Here is a 13,941-nt window from a genome sequence, read left to right as displayed (position 1 = left end):
TTTCGGTTACCATCAAGCTTTGCATATGCTGTTAGCTCACCTAACTGCTAGTCACTATGTGATTCTAAGCTTAAAGATACTTCCCTCCAGAATCCTTCTTTGCAAGGCCCTGCACCCTGCCAGACTGGGGTGATGCTGTACTTTGGTAACTTGCTATAGTCCTCTAGCATGGCACTTAGTATATGCACTTCACTCAAATTGTTTTTTAAAATAGATTCGCCCCTTAATTCACTGTAAACTTTCCAAAGACGGGCACCACAGCTGCCTTGTCCATTATAATATATATCCCTGGGCCCAGCTGGGAGGAATCCTCTCATGATAACTCTCCTGATCTCCAGTTTGACCTTGGAAGCCCAATTATAAATAAAAGCCTATTCGTTATGTATGGAGTGTTAAATTATGGTACTGTACACCTGAAACTAATATAACACTGTATATTAGCTAACTGGAATTAAAATAAGAACTGAAATCCTATTTTGCCTCAGCCCAATAGGTGGCTCCCATGTCTATTCCCATCCTAGCCTAAACTCAGGATTTTGTCCTCTAGAGAGGTCTCTGAACTGTGAGATACCAGGCACATACCCTCACCCTGGCCCTAACCCTAGATCTAAGGGGGGAAAAAGACGTGATATACATGAATATTACTCAGCTATAACAGAGAATGAAATCTTGCCATTTGCAATGATGTGGATGAAGTTAGAGCATATTATGCTAAGCCAAATAAGGCAGTCAGAGAAAGACATATATATGATTTCACTCATATATGGAATTTAAGAACTAAGACAAATGAGCAAGAGGGGGGAAAAAGAGAAGCAAACCAAGAAACAGACTCTTAACTGTAGAGAACAAACCAATGGTTACCAGAGGGGAGATGGGTGGGGGATGGGGTAAATAGGTGGGGATGGGGATTAAGGAGTGCACTTGTAATGAGCACTGGGTGTTGTAGAGAACTGTCAAATCACTATGGTATGCTTCTGAAACTAGTATAACAGTATATATTAACTAACTGGAATTTAAATAAAAACTTCTTATAAGATTCTTTTTTTAAACATTTTTAACATTTACTCATTTTTGAGAGACAGAGAGAGACAGAGCATGAGCAGGTGAGGGGCAGAGAGAGAGAGAGACACAGAATCTGAAGCAGGCTCCAGGTTCTGATCTGTCAGCCCAGAGCCCAATGCGAGGCTCAAACTCACAGACTTTGGGATCGTGACCTGAGCTGAAGTCGGACGCCTAACTGACTGAGCCACCCAGGTGACCCAAATAAATACTTGTTAAAAGCTTATTTGAAACAAATGTTCAAGATTAAATATCAGCCACTGATAATGCTGGAAGTGTCCTTGGCAATGGTTCATTCAGGGGTTTTCATGCAGATGGGACCCTGGGCACAGTCCTAAGGTGTAATGTACAGCCCCAAGTCTAATAATGAACCTGAGGAAATCTAGTATCCTGGCATCAAGAAAATCCCTTTAACACTGTGTTAGCAAAACTTTTTCTTCCATGAAAATTGGAATTGCTTCTAAGCATCTTCTTTTATAAAAACAAAAGCAAAAAAGAAATTGAAGTGCTCTCTTTGTGGCATGAAACTAATTCGCAGAAGCCATTATGTTCCAGGGAAGTGATTAAGTCTTTTTAATGAACTCAGTATTTCTGTTCTTCATGGGTCTGCTTAGCATCAGAATCTTAGTTGAATAGTGATTTTGAAAAAAATGGGTGTAAGTGAAACTTGGTGTAAGGCTCACACAGCAAGAATTAACAATTAATATCCTACTTTTGTCCATAGACTCCTAGAATTTAAATATAAACTGGAATCCTAAAACTTAGAGAATACATAATTCACTAGTTTTCAAAATGCTCTCCATGGAGCCTCCCAGCTCCTTCGAGGGACTGCCAGAGCCACCACAATGAAGAAAGGATGGGAAAGGCACACAGGAAGATGGAGACCACATGAGGGTAGCCTCTCCACCCAGAAGAGCTTTGCCTTTTCTGTTAAGTTCCTTGTAAGGTATTGAAAAAAAGGGAAAGTTTGGTGATTAAAAAAAAATGTCTGTTTGTATCTGTCTGTGGGCCAGCCTCCACATAGTACTGGTGAAGACACCAAAGCCAAGAAGATACAGATGTAATTGTAGCTGAGGTGGTTTATGGACCAGTTAAGGCCTGATTCTCCATCCAGCCCTGTCTCTGCTGTATTGCCTGCCGTGACAGTCTGTGATCTCTTTGCCTCCAGCTTCCAGAGCTAAACTCAGCATGATCAACACCATGTCAAAAATCCGCGGCCAAGAGAAAGGGCCAGGCTATCCCCAGGCAGAAGCACTGCTGGCAGAGGCCATGCTCAAGTTCGGAAGAGAGCTTGGAGATGATTGCAACTTTGGTAATAAGTGCTTTCTCACACTTCTGTTCTTTCATTTGTCCCTGGGGATTTGGTGCCAGTAAGACACTGTGGGAAATTATTCAAACCATTTTGGTTTTTGATTCTCAGTTTTATGTCTTATATACACAGGCCAAAAATTTGTCTTCAGAGTCATTTCATCATGTTTAGTGTGGCTTGTCATAGGGGTTTTATTTATTTTCTTTTTCCCTCATGAGATCCTAATCTTTACAGTAGCTGGTGGACACATCCAGAGGCCTGGAAACTCACTGTGGATTGTGTCTGACAGAACTGAATGGGGGCGGAGGGAATGGTCCACATGATGTAACACCCTGGCCCGTGGGCTTTCTCTTGGATCTCCTGCTCCAGATGAATTCCTTCCCCCCTCTCTTGTCCGACAGTCACCATACTAAAGACTTCCGTTTTCACTTCTTCGTGATGGGAAGTCTCAGCAAGTACATGTCCTTCCCATTTGGACCCTGTTCTCTGTTCCTTATCTTTGTGTCTGCTAAATGCATTGGCCTTAAACAGGCTCCCTATTTGAGAAAACCAGTACCAACAAGGGAGGGTAAGGAGGGTAGGGGAAAATTGGTTTTTAAAGGAAACACAAAATTTTCTTCATAATAAGAGATATGACCCCCTTGGTAGCATTGAATTTGTACTGTATGAACTGTCTTAGGTGGAAAATACACTGTTCTCTCGGGGACATTATGTAATGCCTTTCCCTTGTCCTCACAAGACAGGCAGTAGTCCCTGCATTTCACCTTTGTCCTTTAACATGCAAGAGACTCGTTCTCCCGTCCCAGGCCCAGCACTTGGTGAAGTGGGGGAGGCCATGCGGGAGCTGTCGGAGGTGAAAGACTCTCTGGACATGGAAGTGAAGCAGAACTTCATTGACCCCCTTCAAAACCTTCATGACAAAGATCTGAGAGAAATTCAGGTATCTGCAACTAGTCCTTTAGGAAGCGAGTGGTTTCAGTGTGCAGATGTGGGTGCCTGTTTTCTGAAGAAAACTTTTTCAAGCTTATCATGTGCGGTCAGGTTTGAATTAAGAACCACTCAGCTAGACAAATAGAGATGAGCCAGAAATGCAATTATTTTGCCTCACTATTATGTTTGTGCCTTTTATGAATATGACATTTGACTTCTCCAAATTCAGTTCTCAGGGTTTTAAAGCTTTTTTTTTTCTCCAGAACAATATCCTTCCTTCCCTGATACTATCCAGTGTTATTAATCATATCTTTCTGGGCTGATTTCGCCCTCAAAAACAGTTGTTAGCTCGGGTAAATAGCTATACTGTCACTCTATAAATACATGTTTTAATATTTTCATGATGATTGTTAGGACTGAGGAAGAATAACTATCCTCTTTATAAAAGAGAATAGTTAGAGAAGAGTGAGCTCTTCTAAATAAATAAGGTTCAACAGTCTTTACCTCCAACTAGGTGTATAATGTTTGCTCCTTTATTCCTTCAGCAAACATTTATAGAACCTGTCTGAAATTTAACTTTATTGTAATGTGGTCATCCACAACTTGAAGTACCTTAGACATCTTTATCTCTAGCCTCCTACCCCCGCATTGCTTGCTCAAGATTGCAGTTAGTAAGTGGAAGACTCACTCTGTATCTATAATGTTAACCCCACCTCCAATACTCCACCCTACAGCTGACTGCAAGTTCAAATGTGTTTTAAGACTGTCTCTTCCGAAGGACCAAACATTTAACTTGGATGAGGGTGTGGATTAGAGGCAAGGTGTACAGTGGGATGGAAGGCGTAGGATATTTTTCTGCTTCTTTTCCTTCTCATTTCTTTGCCAGGCCCGACTCTGTTTTCATCTCCCTTCTTTTCTTTCCATACACACCCAGCATCAGGGAAGTATAGCATTTTCTCCCATCCATTAACAATGGAACACTCCAGCCCTTGGCAAAAGACATTTTGTAGCAGTGGGAAACGGCTTTCCCACTTTGTCACTAGAAGTGTTGGGCATAGCTGGGTGGCCAGGCAGTGTGGAAGAACGTAAGGAGGGACTGAAGAACACTGTGGGGCATTAGGTCCTGTCTATCATCCCTTCTGAGTTAGGTATTTCCACTAGTTTCATCATCTACCAAATGGGAGACTTAAACTCATCAGTTGCTCCCTGAAATCTACATCAGTCAACAAGGGTTGAGTGTTCAGATAGAGATTACTAGGCCATCGATATGTTAATACAGGTGATCAATAATCCATATTTCTGATAAGCAATTTAGGTGATTCTAACAGACTGATTTCCTCAAAGATAAGTCCTTTCCAGTATTAATGTTCTAGGACTTGAAAGCAAGAATGCCAGTCTTTCTCACTTCTTTTCAAGGAAAGTGTTTTTCCCCAGCCTACTTGTGAGATTCCATTCCTCTTGAAGATGTGAACCTGTGGGTTCTAAGTAGCAGTGTTTTGCACATGTGAGGCCATATGCACACATTCCCAGCAGCTGTCATGCCCAGCTTGCCTTTGGCCCACCAAGGGTAGAAAATAAGGGGGATTGGTAATTCCCACAATTTCTTTCTTACTCTTAATTGTTTTTAAAGATGCTTCTCCACATTTAGCCCTTGGAAGCATTTGCCCCACTGATGCAGGTTTCTTTATTTTTCTGATAATGTGATATTTTAGAACTTAGCCTGTCTTATTTTGGAAGCTAATAGGCATGATGGAGAAATGAACTATAAATAGGCCTTTCCATGAATCCTTTCAAAGCATATTGCTGCCCTTGACTTTTTCAGCATCATCTAAAGAAGTTGGAGGGTCGACGCCTGGACTTTGATTATAAGAAGAAACGACAAGGCAAGATTCCAGATGAAGAGCTCCGTCAGGCTCTGGAGAAATTTGATGAATCTAAAGAAATTGCTGAGTCAAGCATGTTTAATCTCTTAGAGATGGATGTGAGTGATTCTCCTATGGTTTCTAACTTAATCTTACCATTAAAGCTCAAGATTATGTTAAAGGGTTATTTAATTTAAAATGTTCATATCTGATTATACTATGTCGTGAGAACTTCAGTAGTTACTTCTTTTTTAAAAAAATTTGAAAAATTAAGTAGATCAAGAAACAGTAAGGTTTTTTTCTGTATTATAATGGTTTGATTTAACTAGATGTTTGTCTCCTAATGAGCTTAAAGAATTACCAATGGTGAGAAGGTGAATAATCTTTCTGATGCCTCATGTAAAGGTTCAGTAGCTTAAAATACTTTGTGAAATATAGGGCAGAGTGACTTCAGATTATAAAAGAATATCACCTAAAATGCATTTAGAATTGAGGGTCCCATTATAGGTTAAGATGTTCTGTATTTTGAAGTAAAGTTGATATTTTCTTTCAAAAACTAATTTCAATTGATATTGATGACTGTAGCATAGATACTGTATTTGGGCATATATAACGTAGTTTAAAGCTACATTTACATTTCCAGAGCACCAAATTATTATTTGTGGCTTTAGAAGTTATAGTCCACTGACCTCTTTCAGCCTCATAGCCATGAGGACTTCCGACTGCTCATGTAATAAAACCTGCTAAACAGCTTTCAAGTTCTTGCTCACTCCCACCTCTGGCTCTGTCATTTGCTGACCAACCTCTTCCAAGATGTTTACAGAGGCTTTATGTGCTTGTCATTTACCTGCTTTGTGCTGACTGGTGATAGCGGAGGCATGTTGAGCATATCTGGATTTTCCCACACCCAGAGACGCAGTGTAGGTTTGTGTTTATGCGAAATAACTGGTGTCCCGCCTGCCTACTGAAGAAGGATGCTCTAGGCACGAAGTGTGACCTGTATCACCGTGCCCCCTCCCTGCTCCCAGGGCCCCACTCCACCCCAAAACTCGTGGAACAGCATTGCCTCTGCTGACTTGGAGGGCAATATTCAGCTAGGTCACAACCTGAGACAGGAAATGAAGAGTAACTGAGGAAGCCTAGAATATTGGAGCTGAAATGCACCCAAGGATGTCACGTGACCCAACCTCTTTACATTACAGATGGGCTGAAAGAGGACAAAACATTTTGCATCCTAATATATTACCTCCCTGCTGCCTCATGTGAAAAATCAGTATTTACATTTTTATTAACAACATTAATATATTGACAGAGCATGAAAAGTGCAGGGAGCCAAGAGTTCTTTGGTCAATGTATCTTTTTCCTCTAAGAAATCAATAAAATTAGCCAAATCCTATCTAACTGGAAGTTTGTAGCTAAGAATGAGACTTTCAGTGAGAGCTGTGTGCTATCTTCCGGAGGATTCCTAATAATGTGGCTACTCCTCGTGGTACTGGTGTTTCCAAGCATACTTCTTATCCTTAAGTGATGTGGAAACTGCAGAATCTCCTGGTGCTGGGCTCTGTGTCAGGGCAGCTCTGTCATACGTGTGCTGGGGCAGGAGTAGTTGCTGAAGGAAGGTGACCTGGTAACTAAGGTGTGACCCGCCCCCCCACATTGGCCTGCAGATCGAACAGGTGAGCCAGCTGTCTGCACTCGTCCAGGCCCAGCTGGAATACCACAAGCAGGCGGTCCAGATCCTGCAGCAAGTCACCGTCAGACTGGAAGAAAGGTATTTCACTTCCTGAATTTGACATTTTCATTTTCTTCCCATGAAATGGTGGGTAAAGAAGTGGAAATAATGGAATGTACTTGAAGTAAAACTTCTGCCAGAAGGTTTGATTCTGCATAGGGACCGTGTGGATAGTTTGTTTTGATTTTTGTGTGTCTTGTGCTTTGTTTTACTTTGTTCCATTGAGTGCACTCTTATGTCTGTGAGAAATCAATACTTGGACAGTATGTTGGCCACCACAGATGGGAAGCCGGGTCCTCCCAAGAATAATAGATGTGATTTGCTGAGCAACTACTGTGTGGCCACCGGAGACATACCAGCATCTGTCTTAAAGAACAGCTCTGTAAACTACCCACGATTAGCTCCACCTAAAGGTGGGAAGCCCAGGGAGATAAAGTAACTAGCCCAGAATCACACCGAGATGCAACTGGGGTTTGCCTGGCTGACATATCCTGTTTGAAAGCCTGTATCTTTTCACACCGTGTTTCTCTGAATGGTGAGCAAGCCCACCTGTTCCTTCTCTTTCCCATTGTGCACCCCACCAGTCTTCTTTGTGAACGGGGCTCCCTAGAGTGGCAGGGCCCCACCCTGCACAGCTTAGACAGAGGCCCTCACTGCAACATGTGCCACTTTGTGCAGCTTTCTTGAGTGCACACTCGCGGAAATGTGTGTAACACTTGGAAGCGTCAGGAAAGATCTAAAACATGCACTTTGACATACGAAATAACTACTGTATGTCTTCGTGACATCCGTTGAGCAGAAGGACCATTTTCTTTGTTTTTCTCTGAAATATATTCAGAGTCAGTCTCGTTCTACAGTCACCCTGCCCTAACCTCTCCCCATCCATTCAAATCTGAGCACTTTGCCTCTTGTACATCTGAGACTGCGGAGAATACTTAGGGGTGTACGGAACGCATTTATGGGCTGCCCCGTTCCACTTTCTTCCCCTTCTTGTTCTCAAACTGCTCACTGTTCTCAGGGCACACGGTATGTCTTCCTTCCAAACCTTCTCAAGCTCTTGAGCTCTTTCTTCTGGAAAGATTGTTCATCTGGAAATGACTGGTAGCTGTGTTTTCTCTCCTTCCACAAGCCTTCCTGTGGGCAGGTAGACTCCTCCCCACTCCCATCCCCGTGTTGCTGGACCGTGGTGTGTATCTCTGTAACAGCACTTACCACAGTGTGTGGTACTCAGTTGTTTATGTTCTGTCTCCCTTACAGACCAGAAGCTGCTTGGGGGCAAGAACTGTGTCTTATTCCCCTTTGTGTTCCCAGCACATTTGCAAAGTCAGCTCTGAATAAATGAGGGAGCAAAGGAGGGGTGAAAGAAAGGTTGAAGATGGTGAGGGTATGATCAGAAGGGCACCACCAAAAGCAGAGACCTCCACAGATAAGAAGGCTGTGGTTTCTTTTGAGATTTTCCCTGATCCACATTGGTAGCCTTCCTGGATGTTACTTCCTGCTTTTCTTTTTGCTTCTTAATTGGCTACATGCTCTTATTCCCCACCTCCCTTTTCTTTTTAATGCAGAATAAGGCAAGCTTCATCTCAGCCTAGAAGGGAGTATCAACCTAAACCACGAATGAGCCTGGAGTTTGCAACTGGAGACAGTACTCAGCCCAATGGGGGCCTCTCCCACACCGGTACCCCCAAACCTTCAGGTAAGGAGCTGACACCTGTAGACTGCCTAAATTTTAGGTGTGGTCCAATCCGGCTGCACAAGAACTATAACAGGGACACATTTCTTACAGGATTGTTTTGTCAGGCTCTCTCTTAAAGCACTCCTTCCTTCTTTTCTCATGGATCATTTCTTCCCCTCCTTTTCCCTCTTGTCTCCTCTAGAAACTTTCTTTTTATGTCCCCTTTTCTCTCACTCTCCATCATCAGCACACATTAACCTCTTAAATAACATATTTGATTTTGACCTTCCCTTGTGGTGTTAGGTCTCCTTAATGAGCCAGTTTGGTGCCAGGAGTATCATATTTTTGGTGTATATTTTTCCTATTTTACTCTCTGTGTTCCAGAATGCATGAGAGAGAGAGAACACCCTTGGCGGGGTGTGCCCACATACCCTCACATATAACCCACAGACAGCAGCTCCAGGAACATGTCCAGTTGGATTTCTTAAGTCATGGGAGCAAATGGCTGTATGTATTTGTAGATGGATGTATTTCATATCTCCACACCTGCTCACTTCTCTCCTTCCTCAACCTTCAACCAACCCATTGTGCTGTGTAACCGAGGTTGGTACAGTAAAAGCTAAAATTTATTTTCTTTCAGGAATATTGATGTATACCCAGTAATATATTCTTTCAGTTGGCACCATTGCTCTCCACCCTTTACACACAATAGGTAAAAGCCTGTGCTTGAGACATTTTCAACCTTAACGTTTACTTGGTTGAAGAAGTAGAAACTCTTACTACCGGGTGTGGACTTCCAAGTTTCGCAGTGTCTCCTATTTTCCCTGTAGCCCAGAGCTTATGTTCTCTAGTAGGAAATGCTTTGTGAGATGCTTTCAGAGACCATGAAGGAGAGAAGTGAGGTCTGTGGTGACAGTCGGTGCTCTCTGCCCTTTGTGTTCCCCTCGGCTGCTCAGAGCCCCAGGGTCAGGTATAAACAGCAGTGCCTCTTAGAAGCTAGCTGCCACAAGGACGAGTCCTGTCCCTTGTGACTAGTTCGCCTCTTCCTATTCAGAAACCAACTGTGTATTTCATCCTTTTTTTTGGAAACCTGTTCATTTTCTGCTTTCTTTAAGCAAAAAAAGGGTAGGCTACGTTCTTTCCTTTTCCAACCATCTAGAAGACTTGGGAGCTGTATGCACTTGTTTGAGTTGATGTGCCTGTGTGGATACACGCTGCATTAAATATATATGCTCACTTAAACTAGATCACTTTTAAGATATGATTCCATTCCAAAGTAGAGTACATTATATTTTGTATTCCAGAACTCTGATGTACTCCTCATATTTATATGTGCAACAATTTACAAAGAATAAGTTATATAATTTTTATGTAATCTCAGTTAGTAGCATGGAGTAAGTTCTGCTGTTCTAATGTTAGACAAAGAAACTGAAAGGGAAGTAAGTTCCTTGTGCAAAGTCACCCAGAATATGAACTTGAACCCAGTGTCTTACATTGTTTTGTTTACACCACATTACAACAGTTTCGCAGAGGCTGGAGTCTTTATCTTTCAGAAGTGAAAATGGTACTGTTATTGAGTTGCCAAGCATTGTCCCTGTAATTAACCTGACTCTTTCCCATGTGCAGAGATTGTAAAATGATAATACGGAAAGGGTTCTGGTCTTGTTATATTATTAACCTAAATATCATTAAAACCCCTTAAGTCACTGGGTCTCCCATCTCTGGACATCATTAGGAAGGCAAACCCCGATGGACTTGCTGCATGTGTTACAAGCATAGATGAGGCTATTTTTCATACTGGACATGGAAGCAGGCATCAAACAACTTCTGGAAATCTGAGAAAGCTTCTGGGGACTGGTAAAGGGCAGATGGCATGCAGTGGACTCAGGACTAGCTGCAGGAGGGAGCTTCAGCAGGAGGAGGAGCAAGGGAGGAATCAAGGGGGACAGCAAGCTGGGCAGGTGCAGCAGGTGATAGATACGTGACTTAAATACCCCTTGTCTTTCTGTGTTCTTCTCTCCTGCTTTCACTTCCAGGTGCCCCAATGGATCAGCCCTGCTGCCGAGCTCTGTACGACTTTGAACCTGAGAATGAAGGGGAGTTGGGTTTTAAAGAGGGTGATATCATCACACTCACTAACCAAATTGATGAGAACTGGTATGAGGGGATGCTTCATGGCCAGTCTGGCTTCTTCCCCATCAACTATGTGGAGATTCTGGTTGCCCTGCCTCATTAGGATGTTAGGCTGGCAGGCTTACCTCCTCTTGACCCAGATAGTTAAGTTTAACCACTGCTTCGGTAATGCTGCTTACAACACATCCCAAGTGCAGGCCGCAGTGGTCCGAGTCATCAAGCCCCACCAACTATCTTTGGTTGACTTGTGTGATCCCACAGAGTCATGGTGATGGATGGTATCTTCTTAGGCTGGTGGGCATGGCATGTGCTTTTTAACACCATCTGAGACCAGCCGGTAGTCATGGAACTGCTGTTGACACAGTTCCCAGGACGCTGTGGCTTCCCAGAATATGACTGTGAGCCACCTCACAGAGAAACCACCCTACTGAAGATATTGTCTATCACCCAGGGGCCATCTCAAGGTCTCAGGTTCTCCATTTCAGTAGGAGAAAGTTCTTGCTTTCACATTGCCCCTCCCAAACATGTACATCACAGAATTGTGGAAGAGAGCCTCCCTCACCAGCAACTTGTCTTCTGGTCTGAATGAGTTAGTCCCTTGATGCTATTGGTAGGAAAGTGTTGAGTGTGAGTTAAAAACCTTTTCTGAAAACTGTCACCTTTGTTCCTCTCACTTATGTCTGTTTCTGAGGGACAGCCAGTTTTCATCTCTCCCTGCTAATAGAGCCAGAGGGAGACTCCCGCTGTTATTTCTAAGTACCACAGTGACAGTTCACCATCAGCATATTGTGGGAGGGGCTGAAGACGAGATTCTCCACTATGAGGAATTGAGAAAACATCTGGTTTACAAGCTTAAATTTCTTGCTGCAGAGAAACCATGTATGTATTTAGGCTGTTTCTGAAGGTACAGGAAGAGGGAACAAAAATATCTTCACTTCAGTTTTATTTATGAATTATGTGTTTCATGAGTCCACTTGGCAAGAGACACAAGGAGAAAAACATCAGAAACCATTTTTCCACTAGTTCCTAGACCAAGAAACAGCGATTGTCTTTCCTTTCCACTTCCACCTTGTGTTCTTTGAACATCGTTTGTGCATATTCTGCCCTCAGTGAGGACCAAACAAAGATGATTTCTGTGCTTAGCAGTTTAAGATGTGTGGCTGCAGATGCAAAAGGTTTTCCCAGCTCCATCATTACTTTTATTTCTGTCCATTCTATTTCATCTTCATGTTGTGTGTACAGTGCCGTGTGTAAGCCTATGAGTGGTTTTTGTTCTTCTCGGTTAGTTTGTATTGGTCACTAAGTCCTGTCAGGTATCCAGAGTTCTATTTATCTAGCTGTACAGACTCGTTCAGAGGTTTAATGTGCTGCTTCGGATGTGCCGCCTGCGGTAGTGGGTCATGTGGAGTGAAAGGCAAATCTTACTGCTTAATGTATAAACCTCTTACCACAGGAAGCATCGCCGTTTCCAATAAATATTGCTGAAGACAGAACCAGAGGCCCTGGTGCTTTATTTTGTGTTCATTGTTCTGGTGGGTCTGAGAGTGGGTGGACTGGGTCTCATTTCAGTCGCCATTGTCTTCTGATATAGCCAGACCAGACTCGCTTCCCACCTCAGCTCTCCCTCCCTGTGAGCAAGGGAAGTCTCCTTAGCGAGACGTGACCTAGCCTGGATCTGGGGAGCTTCTGGGTGGCCCTAGGAAGAAGGCGATTCAGGAGAAAGGATAAGGGAGTAGCGAGGAAGGTCTTCTAGAAGTCACGTGAGATATCATCACTGGTGATAGCTGAAGAATATAATGTCCAGAGAGACAAATAAATTTGTCATTCAATCAGACCACTCTTGTCTTCCATGCTTACAGAAAAAGAAATAGGGAAATATAGGTTGGCCAAAAGCTAGCATTCTTCTCTGTGTGTGTAGGGAGGTGGGGGTTGGTAAGGTAGGGGAACAGTGCCTACAGAATATGTGTTTCCTGAGCTCCTGAGAAAACAAACATGTTTTTACTGTACTGGGTACCTTTGTATTCTTCCATGCTGAGGACAAGTAGTCCAGATGTTCTGATCTAACACGAACAGTTTTAATCTAATATACTGAGTTCTCTATGTGAACTGGTAGAACCTGAAAATAGTATTTGTTGTCAGCTACATGAGTTAGAGTATTACAGATCAATTCTTTTTTTCATTTATTTATGTATCTATTCTTTTAGAGAGAGCACAATCAGGGGAGAGGGGCAGAGGGAGAAAGAATCTTTTTTTTCCTTGTGGTTAAAGTTTTTATTTATAACTCCTGTGTATTTAATTATATTTTTTTATTTAAAGTTTAGTTCGTTAACTTACAGTGCAATATTGATTTCAGCAGCAGAATTCAGTGATTCACCTACATACAATAGCTCATCACAAGTGCCCTCCTTATACCCATCACCTATCTAGCCCCTCTCCTACCCACCCTCCATCAACCCTCAGTTTGTTCTCTATCTTTAAGAGTCAAGAGAGACTATTAATCAGACTCCATGCTCAGCACAGAGCCTAACACAGGCAATTCCTATGAACCTGGGATCAAGACCTGAGCCAAAACCAAGAGTCAAACACTCAACTGACTGAGCTATCCAGGCACCCCACAAATCATTTTTTAAAAACAGTCTTAAAAAGAAATTACCTGTGACATGAATGGATAAAATACAGAAAAATCACAGGTAACTATTAGAATCAATAGGTAGGGGCGCCTGGGTGGCTCAGTCAGTTAAGCCTCCAGCTTCGGCTCAGGTCAGATCTCACATTTGTGGGTTCGAGCCTGGCATCAGGCTCTGTGCTGACAGCTAGCTCAGAGCCTGGAGCCTGCTTCCTGTTCTGTGTCTCCTTCTCTCTCTGCCCCTCCCCCTCTCATGCTCTGTCTCTCTGTATCAAAAATAAATAAAACATTAAAAAATTTTTTTAAATAAAAAAAGAATCAATAGGTAATTTAATAGACTTACTGAATATAACATCAATATTAAAAAATCTCTTTATATACCAGTAATAATCAGTTAGAAAAAAAGAATTTAAAAAATCATCTACAAAAAAATCAAATCCATAGATACAAATATAACAAGAATTAAACAAGATCTCTGCACAGAAAATTATGAAACATGCTTGAGGAAAAATAAAAACCTTAATGAGTAAAGAGATACTCTGTGTTTATGGATTGCAAAACTCAGCATTGTGAAGATGTTATTTCTCCCCAAATTGACCTTTACATTTAGGGTGG

General features: G+C 42.4%; 1 protein-coding gene across 2 annotated transcripts in view; it reads left to right on the top strand.

Moving 5' to 3' along the window:
- Window positions 1-12,193, top strand: part of SH3GL2 (SH3 domain containing GRB2 like 2, endophilin A1) — a 109,988-nt gene extending 97,795 nt beyond the window's left edge. For both annotated transcript variants that reach the window (XM_029920947.1, XM_029920948.1), the window contains exons 4-9: window positions 2,228-2,371; window positions 3,175-3,308; window positions 5,121-5,279; window positions 6,828-6,931; window positions 8,458-8,588; window positions 10,604-12,193. In XM_029920947.1, coding sequence (XP_029776807.1) covers window positions 2,228-2,371; window positions 3,175-3,308; window positions 5,121-5,279; window positions 6,828-6,931; window positions 8,458-8,588; window positions 10,604-10,803 — 872 coding nt within the window. In that variant the 3' untranslated portion in view covers window positions 10,804-12,193. The remainder of the gene's footprint in view (window positions 1-2,227; window positions 2,372-3,174; window positions 3,309-5,120; window positions 5,280-6,827; window positions 6,932-8,457; window positions 8,589-10,603) is intronic.
- Window positions 12,194-13,941: the final 1,748 nt, after the last annotated feature.

Source organism: Suricata suricatta, chromosome 13 (assembly GCF_006229205.1).
Source record: "Suricata suricatta isolate VVHF042 chromosome 13, meerkat_22Aug2017_6uvM2_HiC, whole genome shotgun sequence".
Classification (NCBI taxonomy): Eukaryota; Metazoa; Chordata; class Mammalia; order Carnivora; family Herpestidae; genus Suricata; species Suricata suricatta.
This window is presented reverse-complemented; position numbering and strand designations above follow the sequence as displayed.